Below are 23223 nucleotides of genomic sequence, written 5' to 3' on the forward strand. Positions count from 1 at the left end.
CCATAAAGATTGACTGTCGATTGGTGCAATAAACGTCAACCAGCGTCAAGCGCAGACTAATCGATTGCACACACACACACACACACACACACACACACACCACTTCGCCCCGCGGGATCGGGATCGTTAACGGCATGGCGGCTGCTGCTGCTGCACCCTGCACCCTGCACGCGATCACACCACTTCCGGTGGGAGGTGACACCCATTTTTTTCTCCCTGTTTTGAAACGCTTTTTTTATGAGATGAAATCTGGTATCAGAACATCGATTGCGAGCCATTCTGATTACCAGCACCCCTCTAGGAGCATCCGTCGGAAGTTCCGTACCTTCGAGCGAGCGAGATTATGCTAATTGCGGTCCAGCCACACACACACACACACAGTACGGACACTACGGGACTTCCACCAGCGCTATTGCTTCCTGCTAGATGAAAGATGAGGTGGCCTTGTGTAAGTGTGTGTGTGTGTGTGTGTGTGTGTGTGTGTGCTGAGACTCGAGGCGAGGAGAAGCTCATTAACAGACTCCAGAGGTCCAGGGGAGGGAGTACTGCCCTTTCGTCTGTCTCTCTCCCTTTCTTTCTCTCTCTCTCTCTCAAATCGTTTGCTGGCGTGGCGTGACAAGTACGATCTAGCGGGTTTCTTGGAGGGGTGCAGCATCATAATCACTTCCTGCTCGCATAGACACATCCTATGATGCCGGGGCCAGAGAGAGAGAGCTCGTGGCTAGGAGGATCGTCATCATCATCATCATCATCAATGCATTTCGTCACGGGCACCGAGGAATCGAACGCACATCACACTAGATCCGCTAGATGTGTCGCAATCAATGTCTAGCATTCGAAGAGCATTCCACCATTTCGGGGTCCCTGGCGTGACTCACGCAGCTCCGAAAAACGAAAAAAAAACCAGAAACGCAGCAATTCTTGATCTTCTTGATCTCTCTCTCTCTCTACTTTTATGTGTTTGTCAGTCAGAACTCGGGATTCGGGCGTCAATTAACCGTTTCTTTCCTCTCTCTCTCCCATTCTGTCTCCCTTCTTAATGAGCCGAGAACCCTTTCTTGGACCCTTCTTGCTTCATCTGTGTGCACGAATAGCGTTTGCTACATTGCATCCGTGATTCACTATTTTATGCTCTTCATTCCGGGCTCTCTCTCTCTCTTTCTCTCTGTGACCTTTTCCTTTGGCGGAAGCAACCCATTGGGCGTCGGCATCTCCTTTAGAATCACTTCTCACGCACACCTTCCCGGTTTTCTTTTCTGCCTCGATGTATGTCCCTGAGATTAAAAATCGATTTCCGCAGCGACCACGTCTCTCCACCTCTCTCCACCTCTCTCTCTCTCTCTCCTCTTGTTTCTACTAAGGAAGGATTTGTTTGGCAGCCGTGCGAAAACGGAAACAGGATATCCATCCAGCGCTATCCCGGATGTCGTCATCCAGCAATTATATCCGAACGCGCACCGCGCATGCCCCCCTCCCCCAAACAGACTATGTGTGTGTTTTCTTTGTTGTGTGTCATAGTACTGCAGTAGAAGCATCATTAACTCATTAAACAAATTGCGAGGATCGCGCGGCGAGTGGTGCTGGATTGATTTTTTCCTCCTTCTTTTTCTTCTTCTTCTTTTTCTTCTTCTTCTTAATCGCCCTTAACCCGTTAATTGCCTCCGACGAGTGAACTGCGTGCGAACGAACGAAAGACTTGGGCGCAGCTGCCACAGCGACGAACCCAAAACAAGCCCGGGCGTGCAGTATCCGTGCGATGCGTGCGTGCCGTGTCGTGCCGGATCCATGCGACAACTTGCGACAGCGGAAGCGCCAAACCGCTCCCTTCCCCTCCCCTTACCAAACTTCCTAAATCGTTTTTTTTTATTTCAATTTTTTAGAACGAACGAACATCTCCATCCCGCGCCGAGGTCAAGCTTCTTGTGTGTGTGTGTGTGTGTGGTGTGTGTGTGTGTGTGTGTGTGTGGGAGATGTGTGGGCGACGATCGCTTGCTTCTCCTCTTTTTAAGACAACCATCTCTTCCCCAACCCCCCATCTACCCACCACACGCTACGATCGTTCAGACGATTTATCTGTCCGGCGGCGGTTATGTCGCCGCCTCTCTCCCTCTCTCTCTCTGTGTTGTGTCAGTGTGTATGTAAGTGTGGGTGGGTGGCTGGGCTGGGCTGTGGGGTTATGGGTGAAACAGCGGCCGACTTGTGTATTTATGGCTGCGCGGAAGAGAAAAAAAAAAGCAGCAGCAGCAGCTATTAGCAGGCGAGTCGGTTGCCCATTAGTCGGCCAGTCCAAGAACTACCACAAAACCCCCTCTCCCCCCCCCTCTCTCCCCCCCCCTCTCCCCTGCCCCTATCTCGACGCAACGAGCGAGGCAACCGAATCGTGTGTTCACTAATCGGATTCGGTTTTAATCATTCCGTGGGCCACCGATCGAAACCAACGCTGCCGCCTCAGCAGATTACACGCCATGAGACGCCCTTCTTCCTCTTCTCCTCCTCTACACACACACACACACACACAGACAGAGAGGCTGACGGCTGTTGGCGGCGCGTCAGGATCGCAAATCGCCCAAAAAGGAAGACAGCAACACAAACTAAGGTTGAAGCTGCTCCCGGGAAGGGAGGGAGGGAGGGAGGTAGAGTTCCTCCTCCTCCTCTCTTCCTCTTCCGTCCTTCCGGGCGTCCGGGAGCCGGAGCAGGAGCATCATTTGATATTGAAAACCACCCACCCCCTGGGGGGTGGAAAAGAAGAAAAGCATCGCATACGAATCCGAAGCGCCGCTGGATGGAGTCGCCACGGAGGGACGTCAACGCATCGGTGACTCGAGTGGGAAAAAGTCCGTCAACCGAAGCTAATGTATGCGCCTAGGGTAGATGGTGGTGGTGGTGGTAGCGGGGCCGCCTCACTTTCTTCGCTTCGTCGACGACGATGACGATGACAACGACCGGCTCTAAGATCATCGAACACAGGCGGGAGGGGGGCATGTCAGATCAAGCCATACAAACACTTGCGCTCACACACACACACACACACACACACACACACACACACGGCATGGAATAATGTTGCTTCCCGCATTGCTAATGATCCTCCTCCTCCTAGACTAGAGCTAATCCTGTTGGAAAAACTCCAATTTATGCTGCTGCATCGTGACATACACACACACAGACCCACATACTGCGCACAAAGCCACATATCAGTTCCCCCTCCCCCCCCTCCTCCGTGCAGACCCCTTAGAAGTGAAGAACAAAAAAAGCCACCATTTTGCACGGTGCAACTCGACGACGCGTTGCATTCGCGATGGGAGCATCGCTGGCTGGCTGCACCTGCTGCACCTGCTGCACCTTGGGGCGAGGACGAACCAACGAACCGATTGAATCGGTCGGCCAAAAATCCTCGGCCTCGGAATCGGCATTAGGACAAACGTTGTCCGTTGGGATCGACAACAGTGGTACCAGCGCTTCATCCCTTTATTGGGAACCCCCTCCCCCCCTCATTGATATCATCATTCGTTCGAGCCGAGCCAACAGCTGCGCATCATCATCATCATCATCATCGTCGAGTCGTTGATTACAGCGCGATTCGATCACGTGAATCGCGCGTGCTCAACTCATGTGTGTGTGTGTGTGTGCGAGGCACCTGCCTGCCTGGCTGGCTGCCTGGCTGCCGGGCCTGTCTTGGGCACCTGGGGGCCCTCTGGAGCCCCACAAATTGACGGGCCTTCCGTTTTGAGGCGTCGATTCGTCGCTCGCGTTGCGTAGCGTCGCCAAAAATTCGCCACAAAAACTGCGGTACGGTGATGGTGCATTGGCACCGGCAGCTGCTGCTGCTGTTGTGTTGTGTGCCACCAGGTGCAGGCGCCGGTGCCGGTGCTGCAGGAAGAGAGAGAGAGAGAGAGAGAGAGAGAGAGAGAGAGACATATGCGGCGCACGTGCGCCGGCTGCCGAGGCTGCTGCTACATACCACCACACGACACACAATCACACAAAACGATGAACGCCACATGAAGGATGGATGCAGAAGAAGCAGAGGAGGAGGAGGAGGAGGAGGAGGAGGAGGAGGAGAAGGAGGGTGGTGGCGAAGGATGCAGTGTAATGACAGTGTGATGTGTGTTCCGGGCACACACACACACACACGGGCGGGCGCACACACGTCCCCAACCCCAAACCCCTTATGCTGTACACTTTGTAGCAAGTAGAAATGGGTTGGGCGATGATGTGCAGGGGCGGGGGTTGCTGGTGGCTGGTTGCATGCCCGTAAAACATGCCCTGCCGTGTTGTGCCCTGAACATGTTTATGCTCCACCAAAGGTACTCAGAGGCAATCGCGAGAATAAAGCGAACCAAGCGAACGAGAGACAGAGAGAGAGAGAGAGAGAGAGAGAGACTTCGGTGGTTGTTCTAGCGACGAACCTGCCAACAACAAAGTGTACGCGGGGAATGCGGGAAATGGGGGTAAAGAATCGGATTATCCATTATTCAAGGCACGCATCACCATTACAGGCAAACAGACCAACACACGAACACGAACGAGGCGACGCTGTCGTGGGGTTTGGTGACCGCAGGGGAGCACATTTCGGGCCAGGCCAGCGGCCAAGAGGCGGCTAAGGCGAAGGACCTTTAACCCTTCTCCTCCTTCCTTCCCAGGCGTTTGAGTTCGTGTTGAGCAATAAAGACGCGTGTAGGTGAGCATATGTTGATGCAAGAACAATTACACTCGCACGCCACGCCACGCCACGCATCAACACCACGTACATCCTCCCCTCATCCCCATCTCCTCCTTTCTTCACTTTCACCTCCCTGGCTCCCTGGCAATGATTGGGAGTCGGTTAAGCTAAACTTGGTTTCGGCGGTTCCGTAGTTAGATTCGATTTGTTAGATGGCAACACACACACACACACACACACCCCGGCCCGGCAGGATAACGGATAAGGATGAGCTGATCTGATCCTCCTCTAGCCTCCCAAGGCAGTCACCCGCCAGCCCGCCAGCCAGCGAGACCGACGAACCAATGCGGTTAGGGAAACCGGAAGGCCCGACCCCGGGGAGGAGGGGCAGGGGTGGGTGGTATTTTCCGATGAGAGAGAGAGGCGATGACGCAAACGTGGCCAGATCGCGAAACGAATGCAAATGCATCAATGTCAGTATGACCGGATGCAGGCAAGTGGCAGCCCTCTTCGAGGCGGAAGAGGAGAAGGTGGGTAGAGTGGAGGGGGGGGGGGGTACATTGGCTTCTGGTAGGGCGCCCAAGTCGCCACCACGCCACGCCATGGACATGGAACTTCTTCACCTCTCGTTCGTCAACCAAGACCTGGAGAGAGAAGGGGTGTGAGTCAGGGGGTGAAGGAAGGGGGGGGGGGGGGAGGAGAGACGTTGTATTATTATTTAATTACGCGATCGTGGGAAATCCGTCACGGTTCGGTGGGCGGCTGCGAGACGCGGAAGATGGATGCCCAGGGTAGGGGAGGGGGAAGGAAAGAGGAGGGGGGGGTGAATAAAAAAGTGGTGAGGGGGGTTCTCTCGAGCTCACCGAAACGGAACGGAGACGGCTAGTGCCTTGCCCTTACCTTCTTCACCGAGTCACCACACACACACACGCAGACACACATACACCTCATCCCCGTACACCCTCCCCCTTCCCTTTCTACCAGTCAGCGAGAAGCCGACTAAGGATTTCGACGCTTCCGATGGGAAGTCAGCACCAGCAGGTGCGTTGCTCCAAGCAGAACGCGCGCCACACACACACACACACACACACACACCGCCCTTACCCTTCCCCTTTTCCCTTCGCCCTCTTATTCGTTCGAACGTTTGCTGCTGGAAGACACGCTACAAATGATGGTTGGAAGTAAAAAAAAACCCAAAAAAGAGAGGGTGACAAACACCTACCTGTACGGCACAGTTGAGGAAGCAGTTGTTCTGCCCCGGACCATTCAGCAATCCTTTCGCCTGCGAACCGACGAACGAAACCGGGCGCTGCTGCTGCTGCTGCTGCTGCTGGTGATGATGATGATTATGAGAAGCGATCGATGTTTGCTGCTGCGCCAGTGCTGGCGCCACTGATCGAGTGACAACATTGGTGCTGATGTTGCTGCTGTTGCTAGTACTGCTGTAAGGACTGCTGCCACCGGCTAGTCCGGTTGGATGGGCTGGCGTCAAGCCTAACCCAGCCACGGCCACCAGATTCAGCTTCCCGGTGGTGCCGTTGTTCCCGACGTTAAATGCTGCCACTGCTGATGATGGCGTCGTCGTCGTCGCCGCCGTCGCAGTCGTCGATGACGCCATCCTTACCGCCCTGTGTGATCCGCCTTCTCTCACACTCACTGTCCTTCACGCACGCACGCACACACACACGCACGCGCACGCACACGTTGCGTACACGATCCTTACGCTAGCATTCGTCGTGTGCACTACTGCTCACTTTCCGGTCAAACCGCGGCCCTGGAAATTCGCACATTCGATGGGTTGTTGCGAAACAGAACAGAACAAAAAGAAGAAGAAAAAAAGAAAGAAAAAAAAAACAATAAGTAAAATCCAATAACACGCAAAAAAGCGATCAGAAAAAAAAAGATAAATATGGTATATATGAGAAACAAGAAACGAAAACGGAAGCAACATAAACGAGACTACCGTGGCGATGTCACGAAACAAAACGGCAAAAACACACATACACCCACAAAAGGACCGCGAGAAAGGAGAATCAATTTTTGGGGTGGATGGATAACGACGCGGACGCGGACGCGGAAATGAATGTTTCGTAATCAAAATCGCAACGCCGTCGTGCATTAGTCGCCTCTTGTTAGACCGGTGTTAGTAGACCTGGATGCTACGCGGGCGTTGTATGTTATTCTTTCCGAAAAAAACAAAAAACAGAAAACCGATTAACAGGTTTGGTTTTTCTTTTGTTTTTTTTTTGGTTTTTTTTTTGTTTTGTTTTCGCTGGTTCAAGTTGTTATGTTATTCTCTCTCGCTCTCTCTTTCTTTCTCGCTATCTCTCTTCGTGTGTGTTCTCTGGCGCTTCTGGCGCCCAAGAACCAAGAATGACAAAGACAAAATCGTTAAAGTGATCATCCCTCCCGTATTTCTCGTATTTATGGAATGGAATCCCCCCGGGCCATTCGAGGATACCTCGCGAAATATCGGCAGCTCTCTCTCTCACACACACACACTACGACACTCTAACGGCCTAGATACGACCGATATGTGGCCCGGTTAAGGTGTTTAAAGACTCCTTCGCTGTGTAAGTTCCTCCTCATTAAAACCCCACGAAACGTGCCCATGTGCCGTGCCGTGCCGTGCCGTGAGCCTGCCCAATGGTGACGTCACCACCACCACAACAACAACAACAACAACAAAAAACCCTTCGATCGATCGTTAGTCGCCATTTGGTTGCTTGCTTCGTTCGTTCGTTCGTTCGATTTCAGGAAGGATAAAGCAGAGGGCAGGGAGGAGAGTGGCCGGCTGAAAACCGCCGCTACCTCCCTCTTTTTTCGATGATAAAACGATAACCCCTGTGGCCAATTGTGGGGCCACACGACTGCTGAGATCGCATCCCAAGGAAGAAGGGTGAGGAGTGTACCAATGCTATCGGAGACTAATACCACCACTACTACACTTTTACTATTACTACGAGTACGAAGAGACGCACCGCCCTACTACTGCTAACTCTGGCTAAAATGGTGAGCGCCGGCTTTGAGCCGAGATTGGTTGGGTTTTTGGGTTTTTGGTTTTTGGTTTTTGGTTTTGCGAAAAATTTACACAATACACAACTACACTCGATTCGAGTGCTGCGACGACTTCTAGACCATGACCGGTGGCGGCTGGAGCGCCCGCTCTTCGTTTCGTTTCCTGTTTTGCATCACATTCACACGAATACCATATACATAAATAACTACCATAGTTGTAAGGTAAATTTTGTATATGTAATGCCCTATATATCTATATCTATTATGTATATATATTTCCTTGCTGGGTTGTCTGTACGTGTGCGTGTGTGTTTCTTTTCATTTCTTTCTTGTGTGTGTGTGCGTATGTGTATGTGTGTGTGTTTTGTTTGAATAATGTCTTTGCCATTTGCAATTCGTTAATTAACACGTATTACAGTATTATCACAATGCGTTCAGAATGCTCGCTCGCTCGCTCGACCGAATCTCACACGCCTACCGCCCTACACCGTTAGTACTCATCGGTTAGGTTAGTCATCGGTTCTGGTTTTATCGTTTTTATTGCACCTTTCGTCCTGCAACGACCTGCAGCCTGTTGCAACTGCTGTTTTGGATGCAAAACATATCTGTACTACTACACACGCTTACGCTTCTAGGATTCGTTTTCAATGGTTTCACTTCTATTTCGTTTCGTGATGACTCTCTCTCTCTCTCTCTCTCTCTCTCTCTCTCTCTTTCTCGTTCTATTCATTTCAACGACACCAGCCCCTCCTAATCTTATTTAATTCGAAAACTGCTGCAATCAATCTTATTGTGTTCCTGTACTCTTTTGACCACCACACACACACACACGCGTGTGTGTGGTGACATTCTCCATCAGCTCCATCAGAGGAATGGGAGCGAGGAAGGGGGTGTTCTGGCGAGTGGCGCTCAGTTTGGTTGATCGGTCGAAGAGGAAACGGAAGCAGCAGCAACAGCAGCAGCAACAGTTGCTGGTGGCGAGGACGACGAGGACAACGGTGCTGCTGCTAGTGGTAGTGATGAAGGGGAGCCCGGTTTGGAGCAGGCTAGCGATTCGAGACGGCGAAACAGCGAGGAAGCGGCATCCTGTGGACCTGCGGCGGCGGCTCCGTTGTTGTTGTGATGCTGTAGCAACAATGCTGCAGGAAGATGCTGCTGCTGCTGCTGCTGTTGATGGTGTGGTTGATGATGATTGTTGGATTGCAGCAACAGTTCATGGTGTGCGTGCTGCTGCTGCTGCTGCTGCTGCTGCTGCAGTAGTAGCTGTTGTGACGATGCTAATGGCGACGCACAGGGTGATCCTTCAGTGGTCTGTTGTTGTTGATGTTGCAGATTTGGATGATGGAGTTGCTGCTGTCCTGAGGAGGAAAGCAGGGCGAGGTGGTGCGACAGTCCGGTCACGACGTCCGATGGTGAGATCGCGAGATCGCTCCCCGTCGTCGACGGTGGTGCACCGGGGGTGGGAGGCGGAAGGGCGGCCATCGAAGAGGCGGCAGCAGCAGGAGGATGAGGAAGAGGAGGAGGTGTAGAGGAACAAGGGGAAGGGGAAGAGGAGGACATGGAGATCGGTGCCGCTAGCTGATGCAACGCGTGCTGATGGGGAAGATGAGAATGGGGAGGATGATGGGGATGATGGGAATGCAGGGGATGAGGGTGGTGGTGGTGGTGGTGGTGCGAAGACAGCCCGGGCGAAGACCCTGGTTGCTGATGATGCATATGAGCATGATGGTGAGGATGGTGGTGGTGGTGGGGGTGGTGGTGATGCGGATGAGGATAGGGATGATGGTGCAGGGAGTGGTGCAGGGGATGATGGGGTGGATGCAGCTGATGGGAGGACGAGCTCGATGAGCAGGACGGCGAAGGCGACGAGGAGGAACCGGTGGACCCGGTGGAAGAGGAGGGATGGTGGTGCAGAATCGGCAGCATGGCCGCTGCCGCTGCTGCTGCTGCCGCTGCCGCCGCCGTCGCCGTCGCCGACGGGATTGAGGATTATTCTAGCCGCGTGATGTAATGGCCGCCCTGCTGCTGCTGCTGTTGTTGTTGCTGGATGCCTTGTTGCTGCTGTTGCTGCTGCTGGCTTCCGTTGGAAGCTCCATTGGCAGCGTTACTGCCACCACCACCACCAGCTCCATTGCTGCTGCCGTTGCCAGCAGTCGAACCGCCAGCGGTTGCCTCTAGCTCACCGAGCGCGTTGTTGTTGTTGTTGTTGTTGGCCGCCGTACCACTGCTGACGACGACGCCCGGATTGACGGCAATCGCGCCACCGCTGGTGATGATCGGTAGGTGGCGCGGCGGTACGGGGGGCAGCCCAGCGGCGGCGGCCGCTGCCGCCGCCACCGCACTCGGCGGTGTCATCTGCGACAGGTCCGTCATGCTGATCGATTGGCTGTAGGCGACGGCGGAGGCGGCAGCGGCAGCGGCCGCCGCCGACGCCGCCGAGTGCGTATTTAGATCCATCGGTTTGCACCGCCGACGACGGCGAACTGCACGACGGTAGCCGATGGTGAAAGGAGTAAGGCATGCTGAGGGAATGCAGCGAATCCGACAGCAAGTACTGGTAGTTGTCGCGGGGCGGCTGCGACGACATCAAACCGGCGGCGGCGGCGGCCGCCGAGTTGCTGGCCAGGGCGCTGCTGTAGCAGTCCGAGACGGATGAGGCCGCCGCCGCCACAGCCGCCGTCCCGTACGGGTTGTCGTACTCCGATTGGTAGAGTTTGGCGGCGGCGGCCGCCGCCGCCGCAGCCGCCGCTGCTGCTGCCGCCGATGACGACGACGAGGGGGAGCATAGTACCGACGATGACGATCCACCGCCACCGCCGCCACTTCCACCTCCTCCTCCTCCTCCTCCTCCTCCTATGCTACCACCAATGCCCACACCACAGCCGCCCGGACCACCGGGACCACCACCACCCGGGCCCGGACCGATCAGACCGGCGCCACCGCTTCCAACGCTTCCTCCTAGGCCGCTACCGCCGATGCTGCCCACACCCCCGACGCCACCTCCTCCTCCTCCTCCGCCTCCTCCGCCTCCACCTCCGCCTCCTCCTGTGCCCACGTGGCTAATGAGCCGCTTCTGCGATCGTAGCTTCTCCTCCCGGCGCCACTTGGCGCGTCGATTCGAAAACCAAACCTGCGACAGATGCAACCGTGGTCATCGGTGGTGGTGGTCGTCGCCATCGTCGTCGTCGTCAGTGTTAGTTAGTTGGAGACGCGCGAGATTTGGGACCAACAGATGCGCAAGAAGAAGAAGAAGAAGAAGAAGAAGAAGAAGAAGCAAAGATGCTTTGTGTTAGTATCGCCTACTTCTACATCTACTAAACGGGCTTCCACCAGCCAACTTCAGTCCCCGGAAAACCCTCCCTCTCCCCAATTAATGGTTAATGGTTGTGCGCGGGCGCATGAGCTAACGCCGGTAAGTAAGTATTGAGCTAGAGAGTTATCCCCAAACCCCCTAGAAAAAAGCACATGTGTTAGTACGTTATCGTTATCTAGTTAGTAGCTAGCGAAGAGAAAGAGAAGAGAAAAACGTCTGTACTTGTGTGTGTGGCTGTGTGACTGCGTGTGTGTGTGTGTGTTAGCGATGAGACGTTTAGAACAGCCGAGTCCTTGCACCATCCTTCGTACGAGTCCTTCACATTCGGGGAACGGTTATTGCCGTCGACAAAATGGTGAGGTTAAGTGTGCGGTCAGTAAGCAGTGAGGTTAAGGGTTATGGGTTGCCACCGTCGCCTGTAAGTACACAGAAACGGAAACCAACCAGAGAGAGAGAGAGAGAGAAAGAGAGAAAGAAAAGAGAAAAAGAGAGAAAAGGATGACAGGAGCGAAATAAACAAAGGGAAGACTGTTTCGCCGCTCAACGCTGTCATCGCAGGAACCAAATCTGCGCAATCTGGCTAGGTGCGACATCATCAGGATCAGTTTAGGCAATAAAAACAAACAAACACACACACTGATACACATTATTTTCGGCGAAACGAACGCCATGCGACGACGACGACGACGACGACGACGAGGCGCGAAGAAGCGTAGAGAATTGAGCAGGAAACGCGCACAAAAAGGCAATGATCGTCTCTCCCCGCACCCCCCCATTCCTCCCCTTGGGAGCGCGCGCGTTATGATTTATGCGAAGCACTTGTTTTTTTTTGTTGTTTTTTGGTGGAAGATCGAGTTCGACGCCACGCCACGGTTCCTGGTCACGGTCACGACACGCTTTTGCGGTCGCTGCGGTGCCGCGATCACTCTCAATCACTGACACACACACACGCACACACTGTGGAGGATGGGGTAATCAATTTTGAAGGACCTCCTTGAATACACCGCACGAAATGTAATGCGCTTGTGGTGATGGTGAGACGAATCCAAATTCAATTTGCTAGCCACCGCACCCCGTTTAACACCCCCCCCTCCCCCTTCACCTCCTCCCTCCTACATTAATCAACAACTTCGCGGCACATCAACCCTGGGGATCCCTGGCCTGGCACAAGGGATGGAAGGGGATGAAACCGAGGGATGCGTTAATGCGTTACTGGCGCTGGCGCTGGTACTAAACTGATGCACACACACGCACGACGACGAGGGTGCTGCTGCTGACTGGCTGGCTGGCTGGCTGGCTGGATGGCCGCAACTCCCCCAAAAGGAAGGGCTGCTGCGCACACTCGCCGAATGAGCGCTGCCCACCGACATGGAAAACCCGTGGACCAGCATCATCCCCTGCACCCTCTCTCTCACTCACTTACTCTCTCTTTCTCTTTCTCTCTCTCTCACTCCAAATTTTGTCGAAGATTCGCACGGGTAGGCGGATGAAAAAAGGATTCCGGCGCCCGCCGCAGAGCCGCGCACCAATCGCAATCAAGCGTGAAATACGGACGGGAAACCCTTTGTCCCACCCACCCACCACCACCAACACCCCTGGAAGGAAGGGTGGAAACACGAACGGAACGGTGACGTCCATTTCTAGTGGATGCGACGCTGCAGAGAAAAAAAAGGATACCAGGGCAGCGGGTCCCACAGTTGCTGGATGAGTTCCTCCCACCTTCTCATCAACGTCATCATCATCGACGTCATTAACTCCCAGACAAGGCTGCACGCGTCGCGTCGACCCTTTAACTGGCGGCTGACTGAAAGGAGTGTCGCCCGTTGACGTTGCCAAAAAAAAAACGCCACGCCGTGGAGAGGCACCACAAACGCGACAAACGTTCGAGAACCGATCAACCGCCCGGCGGAGCGAAGCGAGGATATGGCACACCATATCGCCTTCTCCAACCCCCGCTCCCTCTTGGTGGCCTCATTTTGGGCGCAGGTTGTCGTTTGGCAGGGCCGAGAAAGTAGCCCTCCAACCGCTCATGGTCTCAGCCTCGCCAAGGCGTTCGCCGCTGTGGCTGTGGGGCTGTGGCTGTGGAATGCCAATCTATGACGACGACGACGACGTGCCAGCCAGGAATGTCAATGGCGCTGGTGGCCGCGAGATGGTGGCCGAGAGATCGACACAGATATACAGACCTCGGGCCTCGAAGCAAACTGCTTTGCTTTGGTGCGGCGATGGCGTTGATGTCTATTGATGAAACCATTCCTATCGATTGGTGGTGGGAGGGGGTGCCGAGGGGTGCCAAGGGTAGTCAGTAGAGAAGAGAGAGAGAGAAAGAACGTTGACGTGAGGCGCGCCAACAGCACGCAACGCAAAACGGGAAACCGAGAAAGAAAGAAAGAAAGCAGAAGAAATGAAGAAGGGCAGGGGGGGGGGGGTGCCCAAAATGCAAAACGAAAAGCACACACACACGCGCGCACGTACGCACAGAGAAAACCTCCCCCCCGCCGGGCACTAATGACGAGAAGACGAAGACGAAGACGACGGAGAGAGGCGGAAGCGAAAGCGGATAATGAGAGATCAAACCGGCCACCGGGGGAAGGGGGAGGAGGAGTGTGCAGGCCAACTCTTCGATTTCGAATTCGATCGCGTCGCGTCGCGGTGACGAGAAGAGAAGATCCCCCTCGGGCACCCCCTCGGGCACTCCCCCTCCCCCACCCTTATAATAGGGCTGAGATAGCTGGCTGGCGATGATGCTAGGTGATGCGCGAATCTATCCCGCGGGATTGTGCCCTCTCAGTCTGCCTCACCTTCTCTCCCTCACACACGCACACAAAGAGAGCTGGGTGCGCGCGGGTGCGACATTGCGACATACAAATCCGTGGAACCGGTTTTTTGTTTTTCTTTTCTTTCTTTCTCTCCTCTTCTTCTTCTTCTTCTTCTTCTTCTTCTTTCTGCTCGCTATCACCCGGGCAACCCCCCCCCCCCCGGTGGAGTGTCGCATCCCGCGCTCCCTTCCGCCCGGAATGTGGGCCTCACGCAAAACGGGAAGGGTCACGGCAGAAGGCGCTCTATAGGGCGCTCGACAGCTACTACTACTACGCTTACGCCGCCATCGCGTGCTGCTGTTCGAGTGCTCGCGAGGGGGTGGTCACCACCAGGGTCACCACCAGGGTAAGCCAATTCAACGCACAGCAACGCAGCTTGATAGTGTTGCTGCTGCTGTTGTGGTTGTGATGCTTCAAAAATGGTTTCGAACCATTTTTTTTTCGATGATGCCGGATGACAAAGGCGATGTGAGGACGAGGTCAAGGATCGAGACATTCACTACACTACACGGAACTCCACTGCCGGTCACGGTTCGCTTGGCCAGGGCGCTGGCCCGGACCTTGCTGTGGCCGGAACGAAACGACTCAAACCGAGGCCACCAGGAGGCCACACACATTCGATCCCCAGTGGCCAGAGCGCGCCCGACAACAGATCAGCTACCGGACGGACACACACACACACACACACGCGCGTGCTCGTGAGTGTAAGAAAAGGGAGGGTCCGCGAATTGCCCATCGTGTCTTGTCTTGTCGTCATCTCAATTACAATCAACAACCCCTCGCTGGGTTGTGCCGGGGCGCGCGCGAAAAACTAGGAAGGGAACAGGATTGCAAGGGGGTTGTAGCGAGCGAATTGTAGGAAATGGGGTTGAAGGGGGAGGGTTGCGTCGCTGCGATACTTTCAATTATCGCAACGCAACAACAACGCGGAAGGGAAAAGGAGACGACGAATCGGCCCAAGAATCGCCCAAAGCGGCCCAAAAGCGGCCAGGGGGAGGAGGGGGTTGCGCCGAAGGTAGTGGTGGTGGTGTGGTGGCCGAAATCATCGAGCCAAAAGCTGTAATTGTGCAGAGGGGTTGCTCTGTGCAAAGCGCACAAAGGGGGTGGCGGCGCACGTGCATCAGATTGCGTGTGTGTGTCCGTGTGTGTGTGTGTGCTATATCATTGCACCCCGATGATGATGATGATGCTGGGGTGGAATTGAACATCCCTTTTTTTTCTTATCCCTCTCTTCTGTGACTCTCCCGGAGTAATAAGGTTCCGGCCGCATCCGCAACACCCTTCGCCGAAAAAAGATTCGCCCCCTCTTGCATCTTTCCTTGTGCGTGTCTGTGTGTGTGTGTGCTATAATAGAGGGATCATAAACACGACAATGATAATAGAACGACCGCGAGCAGGGCGCTGCACAATATGACAATTCCCTTATCAGATCGTGCCCCAAAAAAAAGAGGATTCTTTTCATCCCTTGTGTGTGTGTGTGCCTAATTGTAAGGGGTTGTAAGGTAATACAAAGCAACACAAAAGGTCACAGCAATTGTAGAGGGGCAATTGTTGATGCTGCGGCACTGCGTCACTCCGTTGCTTGTCCGCGACAAGGCGACAATTTATGGCCACACACACACATACACACACACACACACCTATACACGAGAGAAGCAAAGGGGTTGCGGCGTGCGGTTTTTTCACAAACGGACTCCCGGGAATATGCCAGGAGGTTGCTTCCTAGTTGAGCTCCTCACACCCCCGGGGGGGAAGGCACTCACCGATTGTGGGGGAGAGGGTGCACACACTACATCCGCCATTGATGCGTGACGCGCCTGCCGGTGGCTATGCGAACCGGTGAAGCGAACGGTTAAGCCTGCTCGGCTGGAAGTAATCCGGCACACACACACACAGGGAGTCGAAGGCACTCACAGGGTGTCCCATCATTATCCACATCCCAACCTAAACCCCCACCAGATGGCGCTCGGTTTCTCCGGTGGGCCAGCATGCCAGCCAGCTTCCGGCCCGGGGGCCCGGCCGTCACACCCTCTCTCTCTCTCTCTCTCTCTCTCTCTCTCCAGCCACCTCGACCTAGCGAGCACGCCGTCACCCCTCATTCGAGAGATGAGAAATCGATAAATTCGGATCACGCCTCGGTGCATCTCGCTCGCGACTGCGCACGGCCGTGCCCGGCGTGCCCACTGGCACGGAACTAATCCAGGAAAATCTTCACCATCGCTTCACCGGAGGGTTGCGCGACCGACGACCATCCTTGAGTGAGCGCTTCTCCGAGAACCGAGGGGTCTCCGCTCTATATCGATTTTTGAGTGCCTTGGATGCAGTCCCTGCCACCACCGCCACCACCACCACCAAAGACCAAAAAATGGTTGGCCATCCGCGAAAAGCGAAGCCTTTCCCTGCGAACGTCCCTTCTTACTGGGCAACATGTCCGGCGAACAAAACACCCGACTGCAAAAAGGGAAAAGGCAAAGGTGAAAACGGGAAAATGACTTCCGGGATGCATTCTATCCGAGGGGAGACACCGAAAACACTGCTTCGAAGGAGTCTTGTAAGGGACTCCCTTATGGCCCTACAGAGGGGGGGGGGGGGGTGTAGTTAAGGGTGTGTGGTGTGGATTTTGCTTTCCGGGAACCGCCGAACGCCGCGGGAAACAGGATATCTGGACGGTTAACCTGCAACTTGGTCTGGTTCCGAGGTTCCGAGGTCCGTGGGTGGGTCTGGATGATACACCCCGCCCCACCAGCATCCCCAACAGCGTTTCATCCCCCCCCCCGAAACCCCATCCTTCCTCGTCGTTTAAGCGTGTATGTGCGAGTGGAATTTCGAGAATGTTTCAAATGTCGAACTGTTTCGGAAATGTCTATGTAGCCCAAACAAACGAGCTTTCGAGGTCGCGCCTCATCTTCCAGCCTCCCTCTCGCCCGGTTTTAGTGAATCAATCAAAGGCCCAAGACGGTACGGTATAACAATAGGTACACCATGTGTATGTGTCTGTGTGTGTTTCTTTTTTTTTACAAAATCGAAATGACCACCGGCAGCGCCGCGAATATGTCACGGGGTGCAGGCCATTTCGCACCACGCATTCGCTTCGCAGCAACACACACACACACACAGACACACAGGTCCTCCTCTCCGGTGACCACCACACAATGGACAGCAGGGTGCATTCGAAATCCCCGGGGGCCGCTGGAGGGAACCAGAAGGGTGAACCAACCCCTTCTAGAGGGTCTTTCTGTCTCTCTCTCTCTCTCTCTCTCTCTCTCTCTCTCTCTCTCTCTCTCTCTCTCTCTCTCTCTCTCTCTCTCTCTCTCTCTCTCTCTCTCTCTCTCTCTCTCTCTCTCTCTCTCTCTCTCTCTGTCTCTCTCTGTGTGGAAAAATGATTTCGGCGGATGGAACCGTAACCCCGAAGGTACGTGCGGATTTCTTTTCTTGTCTTGCTGAAAACACCCCCCGGGGGTGGGGTGGGGGGAGGGGGTGCACCTGTTGCACAACCCCGTACAGTTCGAATCTTGAGCCTCTCGACATGTATCCACTACAAGATACATCACGTGCGGCACAGCGAGGCACGTTCGATTGACGACGTTGACGACAATTGGATTCGAAGGCGGGGGCGGAGCGGAGGAGGAGGCGTGCAAGATTAGCCGTTAATGAGAAGCGTTTCTCTGTATGTGTGTGTGAGTATGAGGGGGTGGATGATGTGTGTTTACCAAAGCACAGAATGCTACAAAATACACCAAATCCACCGGGGACCGACAAAACGAGGTTCTCAAGCAGTTGTTGGAGCCAAAAGTCTGAGAAAACCTTCACCCTCGGTACCTCACAACCCCCCTCCGCAACAACCCAAGACGCCATGTACCGTGCTGTGCTGGCTTCCGTTGACATGATGCTGACGACGACGACGACGACGACGATGGCTTGCATTTACCAGACGCGCGTGCGATTGTGAAAGGCCTCCCCGTCGCCCCAAAAGTAAACAAAACCGTGTGCGTGCGTGCGTGCGTGCGTGTGTGCTCGGTGTACTCGCCGGTTTGTCTCAAGCAGCATGCAACCTCCCCCACCCCCCCCACCAAAAAACCCAAACGCACTTCAACTCTTAGTAACAATGTCTTTTGACGGCCACGACGGCGCGACGGATCTTTTTACAGGCACACACACACTCCGAGGTCTCAGCTCACAGACCCCCCCCCCCCCTTCCTCTTTCCTCTGTGCCCTTCTCTTCTGCCCATGCTATGCACATATGCAACGCCTGCACATGCACATGCACAGACTACTGCTACTACAGTAGCCTTGTTTTGGTTGTTTTGTTTTGTTTTGTTTTGTCTTTTTTTTAATATTATTTTCGCTTTGGTTCAAGCAACGCATCCTCAGGCGTGATGCTGGGTGTCAAATGCCTTGATAAGCCAGAGATTCCTTTCCCGAGGTACGTAGCAGTATGGAGCAGTATGATTTCTCTCTCTCTCTCTCTCTCTCTCTCTTCGTCTGGTGTTTGCAGCAACAAAAAAAAACCTTAATTCGATTCAGCTCCAGGAATCGCAGGTAGAACGACAACAGCAGCAGGACAGAGCGGAGCAAAAGAATAGGTCCAGGAGGGCTTAAACAATGCTTACTGGGTACTTACTTGCACATCGGATCACCTCCATCGTTTGAGGCATATCATATCACCTCTTGTCCGTGAACTCCGTGTCTACCGCGCCACCGGCCGGCCGTTTGATGGATGCTGACGAACTCCGGTTTTTGGGGGTTGATCGTTGCAACTATACTAGGACAACACGCGACACTCACAATCTATTCTCCACAAAAACACACAAAAACACATCACATCACATCACGCAACGGAGCACGACTTGCTGAGCACTTTTCACGCACTTTTCACTCGACACAAGACAAAATGGGGTAGATTTTCGGCAGTTCCTTAACCTTTTTCTGTAGGTCCTGGTTTCTGGGCCTTCTAGGAGCAATGCAAGCAGACTGGGGGGCTGGGGCTAGACCGCTGCAATGGTGGGGGGGAAAGTAAATCGGAATGAAGGCGGGACATTAGTTTTCGATTCCTGGCGGCCCGGAAAGGGTTTGCGGTGGTCCAACGGAGAAAGAAAGAAAGGGTAAAAGAGAGAGGGAGGCCTGTCACCTGGCGTGGCAGAGCAGGTGCACCATCCACCGCCACACCTCCAAACCAATCCCGTGGATGCGGCGGCCGGTGGAGACCGGTTGGGCTCACCAGCGCACATACACACATACATACATACATACATACGCACGGCACGGCACGGCACAGCGCCGTTGACACACAATGCACTAATGGCGCCCGGACGTGCTCTCTCTCTCTCTCTCTCTCTTTCTTTTTCTTTCTTTTCTCTCTACTCGAGGAGCCTGATAAGAAAAAGCAACCGCCATGCCGCTGGTGCCGCTCCCCCTCTTAAACGCGGAAAACGGAGACACACTTTCGGTTCCCCTCCTACTCCTCCTCCTCCCGTTCGCCTCCTCTCAACCCTGCGAGAGTGCGAGAGCTCGGAGGATCGCCCCCGTTGATCGTTTCCAGTTGATTGGTGAATGGAGATCGTTCGTCCGGTTGTACGATGGGTTGCTTGAGGTGCAGAGAGGTGACAGGTGAGGTAGTGGTGGTGTGGTACGCACGATCGAGGTACCTACCACCGCACGAGAGAGAGACACACACACAGGCAGACAGACACACTGCCCTGTCAGGTAGCAGCATCACCAACGACGTCGATCACCTCTGAGGCGCAGGTATGCGGTTGTGGACGCTACCTGCTGGCTTGTTTGTTGATGCCGTTGTTGCCGTTGATGCTGAAACGGGGCACACAGACACACACACACACTACCGCCTAGCTCGAAAAGGTTAGTGTTCGCCTTCGGAGATCGCCTTCCGCGCGACACTTTCAGTGTTTCTTGTGGACGATGTGTGCTACGTCATACAGTGAAGAAAGCTTGGTTTCTTCGACGACCCACCAGCGCCAAGCACCAGTCCGGGGTCCTGCGTTTGCATGCGATCACTCCCAGAACTCAAACACAGACAATGATCACGATACTCTACCTCGATCCCTAGTGGCTACTGGAAACGGGACTGGTTACTTTGGTTTCTGAACCATTTGAACTGTTGATAAAATGTTCACAATTCTAAACCTCTAAACCACACGCGTACACACAACATGCAACAAGTGATTTGGGCGGCACGATGATCATGCGAACATCACGACGAACCGCACTCCGAGAGGCGCACTGTAAGACTCCGAACTCCGACACCGCGACTCCAAAGACCGAACCCTAACACGAACCGCGAACCGTCATCGTCATCGTCATCGTCATCATCATCCATCGTGCCTTCTCTCTTTCCCTTTCTGTCTTTCTTAATAAGGGGTTTGTTTTTCTCTTTCTCTCCCCATCTCTCTTTGTCTCTCTTCAGCAATCTATCTTTCTCTCACTCCCTTCAAAAGCTGCTGCTGCTCCTTCTCCTTCACTCACACGATGTTTTTCTCGCTCCAAAACCCGACCAGGAATCCATTTTGGTTTTACCCTTCTCGCGCAAGAAAGCGTTGTGGTCAGGGCCTTTAGGGATAGTTCATTTGACCAGACTTGTTCATCGGGCAATACTTATTCATCTGGCTCCCCTTATCTAGTAAATCTTCTTCAATTCAATTTCTGCTTATTACTCTATTCAGATACACTTGATTTCGGTTCGATGGAAGCCATAAAATAACATTCGATCATTGCCCTGTTGCAAAAACACAATCCTGACCCCTTAATCCGTCTATTCTGCTTGAGTCGACCAAAAGAATGGTTTTAGGATGTCAATAGAAACAATCCAGCAACCAGTCTTGCAAATCTTTTCGCCTTTCCTTTCCGTCGAACTCCTTCGAGCCGTTCTGGATATAGAAAGGACCCAGTTTTGAATTGAACCGGCCCGCAACAAATTTCTTCAGCTTTCCTTCTGGATTAGTAACGCATTTCCGAGAGAATTCCAACCGTTTAAGGCTATTTCTGGCTGATAAAACGAAACCTTTGACACCGTATCGAAACATACCATATACAAAATTTAATTTAGTAAGTGTTTCACTAAATTGAATCAATATAATCACTCAATATTTATATCTATACCTAGCTGTTACATCGGTTCAGAAGTTTACACGAAACGAGAAACATTATTTCGAAAAACGCACCAAAGACTGCAAAGCCACACAAAAAGCAAAAGTTGTTGCAAAAGCCGCCCATGTACACTCTTGCTTCACTTTACTGTTTAAAAACTTTTCATAAAAGCACATAACTTGCTAAAGGAAAGGAGCGTTAAGTAAGACGTTCCAATCGAAAAATTTAAAAAAAGAAACCGACGATGGGTCTCTCCCTTCATTTTTATCATCCTGCTAGATGGACCGATTGGAATCTCCGCTGCATCCTTCTCCTGCCATTCCCCGGCACAATCCCTAATCGTCGTCCTAACGTTCCCTTTCCCATCATCATCGGCGGAAAGGGAGAAATCTGGTCGATGGCACGGGACACGACAAACGGGCGGCTTCCGCGCACGCGAGCCTTCCGGTCGCGCGACCCGGAGGCAGCAGTTCGCAGCAACCCGCCACGTGTCCTGGGACGAACCGGGTTTGACACCCCTCGCTAGTGCTCGCTTGTATCCACAGCTGCTAACGGCTCAATTAGCTGTGTATCGCGCAGCATCTCCAAGGGTGGGTGGGTGGTAAGGGGTTTGGTAATAACAATCAACTTCCAAAACAACGCAGCTTCGGGGGAAGGTGAAGGTGCAGCCGAGGTGAAGTGTCACGCAACGCCTGTTGCAGATGCCTATCATCTGTTGGCAATGTGCATCCAATTACGATCGCGCTACGGATACATTTATAGAATATCCATTCGCCTCCCCCTCCACGACTAGCTGTTGCTGTCCCTCTCCGCTGTTGAAAGGGTGGTCCTTTTAGTAGCGGTAGTAATAGTTGTTGATGTTGTTGTTGTTTATTGTTGTTACCGATAGATCGTGTGAGTGTTTGTTCGGTATGACAAATCGTTGGCACAAAAGGCCAGCATCATCATCATCATCAACGTTTGCAGCTGACAGCGAGAATGGCTTGGATGCAACCACCTGTAACCCCACCTGCGGTGCTAGCAGTCAGGCTACTCATCGAGCCCAAGGTTGGGGCTTCGATCGATCGATGGAGATCCGATCGAGCCCGTGATGCAATCGGTAAAGCAATCTGTCGAGCTGCAGCTGCAGCAACTGCCAAGAGGCGCCCATCTCCAGGAATAGAACTTCTCCAACTGTAACTGGAACGCCATAAAAACATCCCCAAAGTCCCATGTCGAGCTGTGTTTTCCAAAACATTAAACGTTCGCGCGATAATGGCGACATTGCCGCGCTGCATCGCTTGCTAACGAGTTGGGCGTTGTTTTTCCACGTGCGCGCGTGCGCCCGCGTTCGCCATGTTTTTCCAACCGAGCAATAGTTAAATATTTTTGGTAACCACATCGCGGCATGTGCGTCGTCATCTGTTGCGATTTTACGACGACATGGACGGACTACAGAATGCTGATGCTGGTGCTGTCACGAAATCGCTCGAAGCACCACCAATAATAACTCCATAAAATAACCGAACATAACCGTACCCAAAAATATGACCAACTGAAAACACAACTTAAACGACTGGACAATCAAATAAAAGGGTTACAAAAGAATTGCCCAAAGACAACATAACATCGACAAAAGCTCAAATCATAAATTTGTTTTTAATGCTACGATGGGCACCGACTTTGGAAACGTTTGGCAGTTTTGGAAAAACGCGCTTCAAAGTAGGGAGATGGATTGTGTTATATATGAAAGGAGTTTTCGAAAACTCAATATCTTTGTTAGTTTTGCTTCGATTGATCCCAAAATTCCACACAATACTATTGAAGAAAAAAAAGAAGCTATTTTATATCATAAAATAAGAGACGATTAACTTCATCAGCATAAACTTAAAGCCTTTATAATGGAATTTAAAAAAAAACCGCTAGAAGCGAAACTCATTAGTAGCCCGGCCGTCAAGTGGCCTTCTCAGCGTTGCAGCTCATAGGGGGCATGTGTAGGGTGTAAGGGGAAAGGGGGAAAGAGATCGCGCAATCGTTCGCTGTGCTGCACGTTCCATGTTTTATGAATGAAGCCGCTCCATCACATCGTGCATGTCGCATGCACTTCTTCCTGCCTCCCTAGCCGTTCGATGCAATCGACGTTTGCTATCCCAAGGCTCCCCCCTCCCCCCTGCGTGATATTGGTGATCATACTGCATTCCTATGCAAAGGGGTCCGGGTCCGGGGAGGCAAAAGACAGGAAACGCCATCTCGAGGGACTTGCGGGGTCAAGGGGAGGTTTGGTAAATTAAAACGAGAAACAACTCTCATCTGCATCGGTTTACGCGCGG

General features: G+C 53.2%; 1 protein-coding gene across 1 annotated transcript in view; it reads right to left on the minus strand.

The window, feature by feature from the left end:
- LOC125949137 (uncharacterized) overlaps positions 1–20046 on the minus strand; it is a 55477-nt gene extending 35431 nt beyond the window's left edge. Inside the window, exons 1-3 of the mRNA XM_049675899.1 lie at positions 19866–20046; positions 18435–18806; positions 5886–6437 (exon numbers count right to left, since the gene is read on the minus strand). Coding sequence (XP_049531856.1) covers positions 5886–6281 — 396 coding nt within the window. The 5' untranslated portion in view covers positions 6282–6437; positions 18435–18806; positions 19866–20046. The remainder of the gene's footprint in view (positions 1–5885; positions 6438–18434; positions 18807–19865) is intronic.
- Between the last annotated feature and the right edge of the window lie 3177 nt (positions 20047–23223).

This window comes from Anopheles darlingi, chromosome X (genome assembly GCF_943734745.1).
Source record: "Anopheles darlingi chromosome X, idAnoDarlMG_H_01, whole genome shotgun sequence".
Classification (NCBI taxonomy): Eukaryota; Metazoa; Arthropoda; class Insecta; order Diptera; family Culicidae; genus Anopheles; species Anopheles darlingi.